This window comes from Aythya fuligula, chromosome 5 (genome assembly GCF_009819795.1).
Source record: "Aythya fuligula isolate bAytFul2 chromosome 5, bAytFul2.pri, whole genome shotgun sequence".
Classification (NCBI taxonomy): Eukaryota; Metazoa; Chordata; class Aves; order Anseriformes; family Anatidae; genus Aythya; species Aythya fuligula.
The window spans coordinates 2,076,030-2,089,411 of NC_045563.1; the positions used below are offsets into that span (position 1 = coordinate 2,076,030).

At 56.2% G+C, this 13,382-nt stretch overlaps 1 protein-coding gene across 1 annotated transcript in view; it reads right to left on the reverse strand.

Annotated features, from left to right (window-relative positions):
• MDGA2 (MAM domain containing glycosylphosphatidylinositol anchor 2) overlaps positions 1 to 12,745 on the reverse strand; it is a 340,235-nt gene extending 327,490 nt beyond the window's left edge. The window contains exon 1 of the mRNA XM_032187749.1: positions 12,640 to 12,745. Within this exon, the coding sequence (XP_032043640.1) occupies positions 12,640 to 12,712 (73 nt within the window). The 5' untranslated portion in view covers positions 12,713 to 12,745. The remainder of the gene's footprint in view (positions 1 to 12,639) is intronic.
• Between the last annotated feature and the right edge of the window lie 637 nt (positions 12,746 to 13,382).

Here is a 13,382-nt window from a genome sequence, read left to right on the forward strand (position 1 = left end):
CTGCAGGCCAAGTAAATTTGCCTCAAAGCCACACAGCTCTGTTTCTCTGCCCCTACCAAAGCCTGTTACTTGCACATCTCTCCACTTCCATCCCTCTCATGGTCCCCCCACCCTACACTGACCTGGGTGGCACACTCTGAGTGGCTTTTAGATCAGTAAGCTGGCTTCCTTGCAGGCACCCAAGTACTCCAGGACCGGGTGTTTCCCCTGCCCAGGGCCACCCAAGGACGGACACCTCTGAGGGCACATCCACAGCACACCCTGTGCTAAGGTCCAGGCACAAGCTCTCAAGAGTTTTGCTTTAAACCCCAGCACTTCAGGTAGATTTTATTAACATTTTAATGAGTAATAACAGTCTTGCAATTAGGAAGTTAATGACAACCACGCTCTTAAGTGGTAAAATGCATTTCCTGCTATAAGTGAGCAGCTGTAAACTTGAAATTTTAATTGAGAAAAATCAGTGCCAAAGCGATCTTAATCCCGCATATGATTTCATTCTTCCTTCAGTGATTTCAGGCTACTTAAAACTCTGAACTTCTCTAGCACACCAGACAGCAGCATCTCAGCTGCACGCTGTGCTGGTGATACACCACGAGCAAACTCCTCAGGCAGCACAGGTTAAACCTCCAGCACAGAACACACAGAAAGGGCCACCGGGTAGCTCAAGGTTTGGGTTTGAGATATGTCCAAGATAGAAGGTGGAGAAAAGGAAAAGGTCTTCTGAAGTTACATGGGGATTTTTAGTCCTCACAGCAGCAATGATCTCTGCCTGTGGAGGGTGCTGCCCACACCAGGATTCCTTAATGTGCAGCCCTTGGCCCCTCTTAGACTCCATGGGAAGCACACAGGGACAGCCCCATGCTGAGCAGGATCTCAGCCTGACCCTCTGCACACCAAACCCTGCTGGATCTGTGCTGTGAGCACATCCAAGCACACACAGACATTTATGTGAAAGCCACATTGCCCAGCTTAGTGACAGCACACCAGCACTAAGCTGAGCTCCTAGGGATCTTATGTTAAGAAAAGCAAGAGAATAACTCCTCTAAAATGGATAAGTTATTCCATAAATGCATGATTTTACAGCAGAATACCAACTTGCTGAGCCCTGGCATGAGCAGAGTGCTTCACACCAGTAGATTTACTGCTTTTAAATGAGTTTCCCTACCTGGCTGGCTCACAGCAGCATGAGCCATCTCACCAAACCTTATCCTCCCCACCCAGCCCCACAGCACTGCTGCCTTGGGACAGGAGCAGCCACAAGCACACCCACAGGGAGACCTCAGCTTCACTAGTCTTACTCAAGAAACACATAACAGCATGTCTAAAATTAGTTTTCCAAGGCACTTTTGACCGTAATGTTTTGGTAGAGTAGAAAATAAAGCCATATTCTTCGGTTCTTATCATCCTGTGCTGCATCAGAGAACATGCCAACATGTGCTCTTCCATTAGTTTTGCTGAACCTTCCACTTGGAATATGGACATCACCTGGACTTGCCAACTTTAGAAGAAAAACATGAAAGAAGCAAAAAAGAAACATCCAGATCCTTAGCTACAACAGGAAAGCAGGGCTGTCCTAGCAGGCACTGCAGCTCCCATTGGGATCACTGCTGATGAAGAACCACAGAACATTTAAGGCTGGAAGTGGTCTCTGGATATCATCTGGTCCAGCCTCCTGAGTCCTCCCCCTTCCTGGGGCTGGAGTAGTTAAAGACACTTTTAACCCCTATTAAACACAAGGCCCTATGAACAAGCTAGGGTTTAAATAGGGACAGTGCCAGACAAGTCCCTGCCTGGCCATATTTCACACCATAGCCAGTTTGTGGAGCAGGTTTAACACCAATCCTAGCTGTTAGGATTTAATTTATTCCTGTATCAGCTACAGCTGTGGAACTCAGTGGAGCACAGCTGACCCCCAGATTAATCTCCAGCTGCCCCCATCACCACAGCCTCCCACCTACCTGCACAGCCACCCCTCACCAGGCAGGAGGAGACCACCAAGGGGAGGTCAGCTCTGCTCCAAGCCCACCACAGCCACACAGTTACACAAACCAGGGACAGCACCTCCAGGTTTGGTGCACATGGACCAAAGGTGACAGCACCAGGACATCAGTGGGGATGCACCACAAGGCTGCTGGGTGCTCCTAGCAGCAGAGGTGATAAAACCTGGTGCAAGTACCAAGGTGCAGCCCCAGGCCCAGCACTTACCACCCCCAAGAGCTGCACATCTGAGCACTGCTCCCTGCACCAGGGCCACAATTCCTGCAACAGGCATCCTGAACCACCCAGGGGGCAAAAGAGTTCAGACCTTGCCTGATAAGCAAGGCAGGAATGGGTTTACATGCCTTCCTTAGTTAAAAACACTCATTTCTAACACTGACCTCAGGTTGTGCACCCCTTCCACAACACACCACAGCCCCTGAAGCACAGATACCCAGGCAGCCCACTCCCTCCTCTCCAGCTCATCGCATTGCACCAGGGAGAGGGCTCTCATGGGGCTCCCCTGCATGCTGGGTGGGAGGAGAGCCCATTAGTAAGAGAGTTTAGTTGCAGGGTATTGGTTTTACATTTTAGAAGCCCCTGCAGTTTGAGGACTCTCCTTATTTGAGCATGGAGTAGCTGTGGGCAACAAAACGTTCCTTTTATGAGAATATTTCGCCTCGGCAATGAAGTCTTTTTTTGTTCAGCTGCCGGAGGTAAAGTTAAGCTTTCCTATAAGGCAAAACACATGCATTAAGCTAATTACAAATGTGAGAGCTTCTGCCCACCAGAGGAAGATGAGCACTCACAGCTCCCAGGGGAACAGCTCTGGCCCAGCTGACCACAGGTGACAACGCAGATCCTGCAGGGAAGCACCTGGCTGGGGCAGGCACTGCTGAATGGTCACAAAGAAGGCAGCAATGCCAACACGAGTTAGATTATGCCCCATGAACTTGGGAAGTGATTGCTTGTACACGTTGATCATTTCAGCCCCATTTTCTGCTGACACAGGCAGCCCAGCTCCTGAACACCAAGGGTTACCGCAATTAGTTGCTCACCCAACATCCCCATTACCATTCACAGCCACATACCATGGATTAATTGATAATCAATTAATTAGTGCTGCAATACAGCAGGGCACCATGGGCTATGCAAAACCTAGCTGGGGCCATGAGTTAGACCTGACCTCTACCTGCAAGAGCAGCCTGGCAGTTAAAGGAGAATTACTCACCTAAAATAGGTCACTTCATGTGCCAATACAAATAGTACACATACAGACATGAGGAAAGGAGAAATTACTAAAAAAAAAACTTTTTTTTTTTTTTTTTTGCATATGATTGGAGATCAGCTCGTTTCCCATCACCCTAGGACATGGGACAGAGCACACCAGCCGTGGCTCACCACTACACCAGCTCAGGTAGGACGTTCCTTCCTCCCTCCCCCACACAAACCTTTTTCCTCACCGAAAAATGTAAATTCCAAAGCCTGACACATCCCACAAATTCCTGACAGCATTTTTTGAATAATTGGAAAACATTTAAATGTTTTGACATTTTCTAAGTGAAACAGTTCAAGTTTTTCGGTGTGAGATGCCTATTTCCGAACTCCTTTCTGCTTGATATGGAAGCGTGCATGCAGGTAAAAAAAGCCACAAGTCAAAACAAGCTGCAGCACATTTCCACTTAGTGGAAACACGCAGACCAACCTGGGGTAGCTCAGGCAGCCCTTGGAGGCTACAGAAGGCACACACTTCTCCTTGCTCCAGGTCCAAGCTCAGACCAGGCAGATCCCCAAAAGCCAGCTCTCCTTAAAGAAGCATTTCCATCTCCTCCTTGCCAGGGTTCAGTCAGACACCACACACGATAACCCACACAAGCACACAGTAGATCAGAACCAGAGGTACAGACACAGTGCAGGGACCAGGGCATCTCTGCAGACCCACAAAGCAGCTCCAGCAGCTTTGTTCCCAACCCCACAGAAGAACCAAGCAGCACTACAAAGAAGCCACCTCCCCAGCCACATCTTAACCCACCCGTACAGCACAGCCAGGAATGCACTGGCTGTCCCCCCAGCACCTTTTCCTTCCCCTACAGGAAAAGGGTCACTTCAACAAAAGAAGAGGAAAAAAAAAATAAGGAAAAACTCACATTTGGAAGAGGAGAGCAACCAGGGCACCCAAGCTTTGCCAGCTCACTCCAAGCCTGCTCACAGCCCCCATAGGAAGAGAAAGCAATAAGCAGCCTGGCCTGGCTTTAAGTAATGACCACAATTAATTACAGCTGAGGGGCTGCAGACGTGCCCCATGGAAACAGCTCCATGACCCACTTTGCACTGGGGGCTTTGGGGCTGGGCACTTCATAGCAAGGCTTTGCAAAACCTAGGGGGAGGCGGCAGGGTTGGTGCACAAAGTTCTCCCTGGCACTAGTGGCAGGGATCTGGGGGAGAAACACTGAAATACTGAGCTGTACCTGGCAGCTGAGTGCCTGGGTGGTGCCAGCTGCACAAATCGTGGTGTTTCTCCCATGTCTGCATCTCTGCAGGAGGAAATGCAGCAGGTTTGCGAGGAAGGGGGATTTTGCTGCATCGCCTGAGGAGGCTGAACGCTGGGGCAAAGCTTGTGCCACAACAGCTACTGACCCTTGCAGAGCAATGCGCCCTAGTGCTTTGCATCCCATCAATATAATTAAAAACAAAAGGAAAAAAAAAATGCACAATGCAACACCCCAAAAAGCCAAGTGCCTCCGCCTCCAGAAAACCAGCCCCTAACCAGTTCCTTCAGCCCTCCCAGCAGGAAATAACTGGCTCTTGGGCAAATCCTTTATTTTTGCAGATACCTAGCCACTGTTTTTTATTAAATACCACTGTTGACTGCAAACCCTTTTCCTAAAGGGGTCGCATTTATAAGATAAAGGGCCGTTAAGGCTGGAGGGGCTGGACAAAGCGCGTGCATTGTTGCTGTAGACATTATCTCCATGACATTTATTTAACCAGTCCATCAGACTGGCTCACCTTTCCAAATGGCTGACCTAGTCCAGTCCCAGCACGCAAATTGCCCCAGTTCTCTCCATTGCTTCATGCCCATCAAGCACGTTTGGACAGCCAGCCCTGGTTCGAGCATCCATCACGCTGCGGGTCCGTTCACAGGGATCTTCAGTTTGACAGCAGTGCACTACGGAGCCAGGCATTCAAGGGGAAAATCTGCCATCAAAACACCCTTGTGTTCTTCAGCTGCTGGCCTCAGGAACCCCCGAGCTGCTCTGAGATGTGCCGTCTTCATGGGGTTCGTGAGCAATGGACGTCCTTCTTCCACCATTCCCAGCCTGGGGAGCTGGGAGAACGGAACAGGCTGTGCTGCCAGGGATGGGGCAGGAGCCACAGCACCCCTGCACCATGAGCTCTGTCCCCTCATGCTCAGAGTGGGGTTTTCTCTTCCCAGGGGAGGTGCTCAGAGCACGGTGGCACCCTGAAGGAGGGGACAATACAGAGACGTGGCCCAGGCACACAGGGAAGGGATGGGGAAAAAATAAAAAATAATAAATAGATAAATAAATAAATAATATCAATAATAATAGCAATAATAATAATAGCAATAATAATAATAATAATAATAATAATAATAATAATAATAATAATAATAATAATAATAATAATAAAAGCAGCAGGAGCCCCACAGACTGGAGAAACGGGCTGAGAAAAACCTCCTGAATTTCAGCACCAACAAATGCAAAGCCATGCAGCTCGGAGAGAAGAACCCATGGGACAGGACAGGCTGTGCCAGCAGGAGCCCAGACAGCGAGTTTTGGGGTGTCCAGCCTGCAGGAGGGAAGGTGCAGACACCATCCGCTGTCACCACACACCACCTGGATGGCCCTGGAGAAGGCTGAGCCAGCCCCTTCGTGGCGTTGTGCAGCAAAAGGGCCACACCAACAGGCCCAGCTGCGGGACGGGAGCTTCTTTCTGGGTGCAGGGCACAGCAGTTTCACAAGGGGCTTGCTCAGACAGCGGGACGAGGCCCCAGAGTGGTGTGGATGCCGCTCCGATGGCACGGGTCCACCTAAAATACACAACCCCTACACATGCTTTTCTGACCGACCCATGTACAATGCTAGTGAAAGGCTCAGGTCAGCGTTCAAAGAGCTGGAGCTGGAGCGAGGTAGTGTGTAAATGATCAAGGAATTGGAAAGAAGGACTTCAGCTGCCACATCCTTGCAGCCGTGCTCAGCCGACACGTAATCTTAATCCTGGGAAGGAAGGTGGTGACCACACGGCGCTGCAGAAGGAGCACTTGAGCTGAATTTTTATTCCCCAGAAGTAGGTTATTGTGCAACTGTGTCAAGGTAGCTCTGTAGATCATTGTGGGCGTAACAGGAAAGGACAACGCCGGGCACAGCAGAAAACCAGAGCACAAGTCCGGGGAGATGTGATCACGGCGGCTTAAAAAAGTGGGATGGTGGCAGGAGGGACCTGGAAGCCTGTCAGGCTCCCATCAGACCTAAAAGATTTCAGGACAGCAGGGCTGGACCAGGGAAGGAGTCACGCTACGTGGACATCCAGGAAACTTCTCAAGAAATTGCACTGAGATAACTAAAATCAACAACTTTTCTAAAAACTTCCTCCCAGACTGCTTGTGAAGGACTGCAGAGCATCTTACCCCCAGGAACATCTTATGTCGCGTCATCTCTCTAGGAGGGAAACACTTCCAAGTTCAATGTTAAACTTCCCTGGGCTCAAATATCCACAAAACAGGAACTGCACCAAAAAGGCTTCACTCCACTTTGAGAAATGAGACAGGGAAGTGGGACATGAACCCTGGAGTTATCAGCAACCACTGATGTGTGTACGCAAGGAAGCCATCACGAGCAGCACTGCAGAGCACCTTGCCCAGTGCAGGAGGAGCAGACGCGGCTCCTGCCCGTGTCCAGACCCGAATTAAGCATCACATTAAGCTGGAAAGGCCAAATGGATGCTTCTTGGTTGGCTCAGGGCAGGGCTTTCACCTCCCTCCCCCTCCGATCCCTACCCCTGGTAGCCCACAAGCCAGAACCAGTGAGCGGAGCGATGCCAGGAACAAAACTCTCAGCAGCTTCGCGTTCAAGGTGATGGCAAAGATTTTCTGGCTGCCTCCCGAGGGCTGAAGGCTCCTGGGCTGGCCGAAACCTGCCTGCAGCCTCCAGGATGGTGCTGCCATGGTTGGAGCCCCAAAGCGAGGCAGAGAGCCCAGGGAGAGCAGAGCAGTGCTGCGGGGGTCACCAGCACAGGCATGAGCAGTGGGGGCCCTCCCGTCCCCGATCCCATCCCTCCCCTTCCCACGCTGAGCTTCCCACCGCAGTGTTTTAATCATGTAGCGTCTTAATAACGTAATTAAAGTCCAGGCCATTTGCTAAGTAACATATATTGCTCTGATCATTGCTTTGATATATTAAAAATAGATTAACTGGTTCCTCAAGCTTGGGGCCAGGAAAGACAGCGGGTCTCCCCGGCATTGACCTCCCACACATCTGCCAGCCAGGGATTTCCCCCAGCAATCCCCACCTATATGAACCTCACCAGTTTCAGAAGAAACATCTGACTGTACATTAAGGATGTTCGACATCAGGGAGCCCAGCACATCTCTTGGTGAGCTGCTCCAGCAGCTAATTACCCCAGCTGTTAAAAGCCCTGAGCTTTATTTCCACCATGGGCTTTGCTAAGTTCGGGTGATCACAGCTGGCTCCTCCAGCACCTTAGGTGGCTGCTTGGAGCTGCTTCACCGCGCCTGCCTCATCCTTCCTGAGCTAACTACACCGTGCATTTATCTTCTTCATCTCCTTTTTTACCTGCCTCAGTTGGTCTCTAGCACCTTAACGCCCGGAGCAGCTCCAGTCCCCCCTCACAAGCGCTGCTCTCCACACCACAAACCTTCCTGGTACCCAGTGATGCTGGCAACGAGCAACGGGGGCAAACGGGTGCCAACACCCAGCTGAATGCATGTGAGCCGGCGAGGTTCAAGGCAGCCACGTGCTCCTTCAGCCTTTCAGCGATGTGAGAGGCACTGACGGGAGGAGGCAGCTCCCAGCTTGGCCACCAGTCTGCTCCCTGCCTCCCAAGGACGTCCTCCTTCCCGAAAAGCCCTGGCTGGGAGCAGTGACCGCCCTCTGCTTGCTGCTATTTAGGCAGGGTGCACGTGTACGTGTGCCTATAGAGGCTGGCACTGCAATGCATGCAGAGAGCAGGTCGTCCCTTACCCAAAGGAGGACCCAAAAAACATTGAGGAGGCTGAACAGCACCAACCTGAGCTGTAATCATTCGTCTGCTTCCTTCCTCCCCAGCACTCCATCTTACTGCTTCTAATTAGACAGGATTTTGCTCTTCCGAGCCAAGAGAGCGTTTGTTTTATTTGCTTAAAGACTGTTTCCTTGCCACCAGCTTTCTTCCAAATCTCCCTCACATGGACTCAAAGGTAACGTTTTTACCAATATGCCAAGAGCATCAGCTGCTCCCGGGAGGGCGAGAGGCAGCGATGCCATCCAACACAGCACAGACAACTCGCTGTGTGCCAGGGGGCTGTTTGGGGCTGTCACACGTCCTGGGACACACAAAACCTGATGAAAGTTTCTCCACTGGAGCCCTGGACACACCTGGAGTCAGACCCAGTGTGGTTCAATCTCCACTGCCAAGCATTTTTACTCCATTTGCACCCCTAGACTCCAATTTGTTGCATCCCAGGGCAAAAGCAGAGCCCCAGAGGCCCAGGTGTGCACTGTGGGATGCTGCCCAGCCCCTTACCTGCAGCATGGCCACGATGCATGGGCACGGCTTCAGTCTCAGCCACCAGCAAGGGGAGCACGGCCGCGTCCACGCCTCCCCAGCTCCGAGGTTTGCCTTGGATCGGCCGTTCAGCTCAGCCCCAAAATCCCAGCGTAAACATCTGCAGCGCGCGAGGGAGGAGGAGATGCCTCCCCGGGGCTCAGGGAAGAGTTAACGCTCTCACCGCTCGCTTGGCTCCTGCGAAACCTCCCGGAGCCGGCAGCCAGGAGCGCCCAGCTGCTCAGAAACGCCGGCCCCTGCGGCACCGCATAATTCCTCCCCTGTTCCCGGGGCTGCCGCGCTTCCCTCGCACAAAGTCCCGGATTGTGTGGGCTTCGGGCGGCCAACACAACGACCCCATTCACGGCCGGCCGAGCTGGGCAGCGCCGCGGAAATGCCCTCTGTCCCCACGCCGCTGGTGACATCTGGGGCTGCTGACCCAGCCGCTGCCCTCGCCGGCAGGACCGGCCAACCGGCCTTTATAGCAGGGAAAATGCTCCTGTTTTAACTGCTTTTTCCTTTTTTTTTCCCCTCCCTCCCTCCTTTCTTTCGCCCTTCCAATCCACTTGTTGGAGCAGGGAGGGGTAGGGAAAGGCGAGGTCAGCAGCAGGCACTGCCCGCCCGGCTGCTTAATCCCCCCGGGAGCCGAGTGCACCACCAAATAATCATCCTCATCATGAAGCAGCTGCCGGAGGGGCTGGGAGACCTCTCCCTGGCCCCTGTGACCCTGTGCGCCCTCCCCATGCACACGCGGAGCCCTTCAGACCCGCAGCAAGCTGCCTGCGGGCAGGGAAGGCGCAGCTCCGGGTTTCGGCTTCCCAGTTCCCAAACCTGCTTCCTTATAAAACACACAAATGCCCTAAAAATCGACGCTGCTGGATGCCAGCTCCAGATTGGCACGAGGGAGCAGGACAGCCTGCCTGACATTTAACGTAATAAATGCCTGTGCTTCGACATTACTTCGTAGAAAGAAGCCAGGTCGTTCCCGTAGCCATGGCCCCTTCCTGCACTGTGCACATCCACCCCACACCCCGATGTGGGGCAGAGCCCTGGGGAGCTCCTGGCGCATCCAAGCACTGTGGATGCTCACTGCGTTTGGGATCTTGTGCCTCCAGGAGGCATTTACAGCTGTCCTAACGCTATCCACCCCTTCGGGAGGGGTGTTCTGCCCTGTGCAGTCCAGGAGCTGTGACAGAGCACAGCGAGGGGCGCACGGACGGACGGACACTGCCCACACTACGACACGCCCGGGTTTTACAGAACCTGCCCTGCTCATTTCCTGCCCGGGGGAGGAAGGCAGGCAAAGCCACGGAAAAATGACAAAAAGCTCTGCAAGGGGTGGGGGCCCAGGGAAAGCCGTGCTGCAGAGGGGGCTGCTCAGGGGGGGCCACCCGGCGGCGGCTCCCTCATCACTATGGTGACCCGTGCCTTTGGGAGCAGCATCCCCGAGTCGGAAGGTGCCGGCTGTGCTGCGGGAAGCAATCACTCCCCGCAGGGCCCCGTGCTGGTCCGTCGCTCCAGCAGCACCAGCAGCATCCATCCTGCTCCCCAAGGACCCCCCCAAGCCCCCCGTGGCGGTGGCAGCGCTCGGGGACCCCGGGGACACCGCGTGTCGGCATCTGAACCCAGCACCCGGTGAGCTCCCAGCCAGGGCAGCTCGGCACTGGGGAAATCTGCTCTCCAGTCTCACAGAACTCCCACACCTTTGATGAGATGCCACTTATCTGCTTAAAAACACTCTGTGCCCACGTCGGCCTTCTCATTTAGGCATTTATTCTCTTGTAACTTGAAGTTTGGTGAAAGGATAACCATCATGTTCTGAACACTTATGTTTTCTGCTTTATTAACCATGCAAGTCATGCATAATTTAAACGGGAGGAAAAGTGCATACAGCACTTGGGCTTTTCTAAAGCCTTTTTTGCCAAGAAAACAAGCCGGGCGAAGCAGAGCTGAGGAGCTGTAAGCCTCGCCAGGGATTTCAGCAGCCCTGCTCCCCCCCAGTCCCTTGAAGAAGCAGGAGCAGGGGACGTGGCCTGAGCTGTGCCTGCCCTTGCTCCATCGCTGACCTGCCGAGTAGCCTCGGGACACTGCTCCAGGTTTCAGTGTGTCAATTCTCCCTCAGGTTCCTCGGTAAAAGCAGCCAAATTTCAATCCCAGCTTTACTATTCAGAAGCAACAGAGGAAAGTTTATGGGGAAATGTATAGCCGGATATCAGGGGATGCTGATTCCATTTCTGTATGAGCTAGGGATAGAAACGCGTGCCTTTGGTTCACGTTTCAATACAGAAAGGCCCCAGCCAGCTCTCGAGGGCTGCTGCTCTGGGTGGACACGCACACAGCGGTGCCAGGGCTGCTCCCCACCTCCCACAGCAGCAGCCCCAGCTCGTGGAGCCCTGGAGCTGCCGGGCAAAGCATGGGCAGCACATCCCAGCCGGGCCCAAACCAGGCACCGCTCCTCCCACGGCAGAGACACAGCCTCGGGGCTTGGGGTCTTCACTAAGGGACACGACATTTGTTTGGGTAGCACCAGCCTGTTTTGCCAAAGCCATAAGGACTAAGCAGCTTCCCTTCCCCAAGCCAGGGCTCGCTTTTGCTATTGCACCTCGGGGCAGCACCTTCCAAGCACCTCTTATCACAGTGACCGTGGTGGGGATCACGGAGGGAGCACAAATTCACACGAAGCAGGTCCGACGGCAGCGCAGCCACCAACGCCTGACCTCCCACCACTGCCCCCCACCCTCCCACCAGCCCTTCGTCCCCAACCGAAGCGAGGCACCATGGTGAGCAGGATGGAAACGCACCAATGCCAAGGAAAAGTCTCCGTACAACCCCGTTGGGCTCCGATGCTGGCGTCCAACCTAGGGCAGGAGCCCCCTTTCCTGCAGGTCCCCCCGGAGCAGCGTTGCCCAAACGAGCCCTCTCCTATCCGCGGCAGCAGTTGCTGTTCCAGCGCCTCCGACAATCTGTGACTGGGCACCGGGGGAGGCAGCGAGCCCCGGCGCTGCGAGCATCCCCTCGGCGATCCAGCCACGGCCAGCACAGCCCCTCGGGCATCCTCGAGCCCCCCGAAATTTGGAAAATTAAAAAAATAAAAAATAAAAGGGGGAGGGGGGAGGGCAGAAAGTAGAGCTCGACCCGGGTGGGCAGCAGGGCTTTGGGCGCGGTGAGGGGCGCACGGGCAGGGGGGTGCGGGGGTCGCGGGGTGCGCTCAGAGCCGCAGACCCCGGGCTCCCCGCACCGCCGAGCCCCCCGCGGCCCCGCACCGCCGCTTACATAACCCGGGGCTTCCAGCGCACCGGGCGGCTCCCCCCCCCGCTGCCCCCATCCCCGCCGCTTCTCCCAACGGGGCCAGCCCGAAGGGTCGGGGAGGGGTGGGGGGGACACACACACGACCCCCACGGTCGACCGCAGCCGCCCAGCCCGGCTGCGCCCCCCCCGGGCCGGCGCTGGAAGCGGGGCAGGGGGGGAGCCCCGGGCCGGCTCGGCGCAGCCCCCCCGCGCCCCGCAGCGATCTGCAAGTCACCGCCCGGGGGGAAAACGGGAGGATGGAGGGTTGGGGGGATGGAGGGGGGCGCCCCCTCCTCGGAGCACCGGCAAGTTTGCGGTTCGCCCCCTGGCCCTGGCCGCCAACAAGTGCGGCGCCCCCCGGCCCCCCCCAGCGCCCCCGGCCCGGCTCTCGCCGCACGGTGCCGCCGTCTCATGGCAACAGCGCTGCCTCCGCCGCCTCCCGCGGCGCTCAGCGGGGCCCCGCCGCCCCCGCGGATGCTGAGGACCCCCCCCATAGACCCCTCCGACTCCCCCCCGACCCCTTCTCCCCCCCACCCTCCCCGGCTCGGCGACAATCGCGACAAGGTCACGGCGCGGCGCCGCACTCACCGTACACCCCCTGCCCGGAGCTGCCCTCCAGCAGAACCGTCAGCAGCCCCAGCAGCCCGATGGCCACATCCATCTTCACGTGAGCATCCACATAGCCAGCCCGCCGCGGGGGGGAGGCACGGAGGGGGGGGGCAGCGCAGCGCAGCGCCCGCCGGAGCCCCGCGCTCCGCTGCGGCCGAGCCGCGCACGCCCGCGCAGGCAGGGCGGCGGGGGCAGGCGGCGGGCACCGCTCCGGTCCTCCTCCTCCTCCTCCTCCTCCTCTCCTCCTCCTCCTCCTCTTCTCCTCCTCCGCCTCTCCTCCTCCTCCTCCTCCTCCTCCTCCTCCTCCTGTGCAGCGGGGGGCGCGGGGCGAGCCCCCCTCAGAGCGGCAGCCCCCTCAGGGCGCTTCCCGGGGCCGCCGCCGCTTCCCGGGGCCGCCGAGCGCCTCCCGGGGCCGCCGCAGCCGCCTGCGCCCCGCGGCCATCAGATGCCATCGCAGCGCCGCGGGGCCCGCATGGGGCGCGGGGTGGGCGCTGCGCTGCGCGCTCCTGCCCTGCTCCGCTCCTCTCCGCTCCTTTCCTCCGCTCCTCGCCGCTCTTCTCCTCTCCTCGCCCGCAGCAGCCCTCAGCGCGCCCGCCGAGCGGCGGCCGGGTCCATGGCGAGGTGCGGGTGCGGTGCGGGAGCGGTGCGGGTGCGGTGCGGGAGCGCTGCGTGCGAGCGGAGGGCGGCCGGGACCCGTCACGTTGTGCTCTACGTGCCGGCAG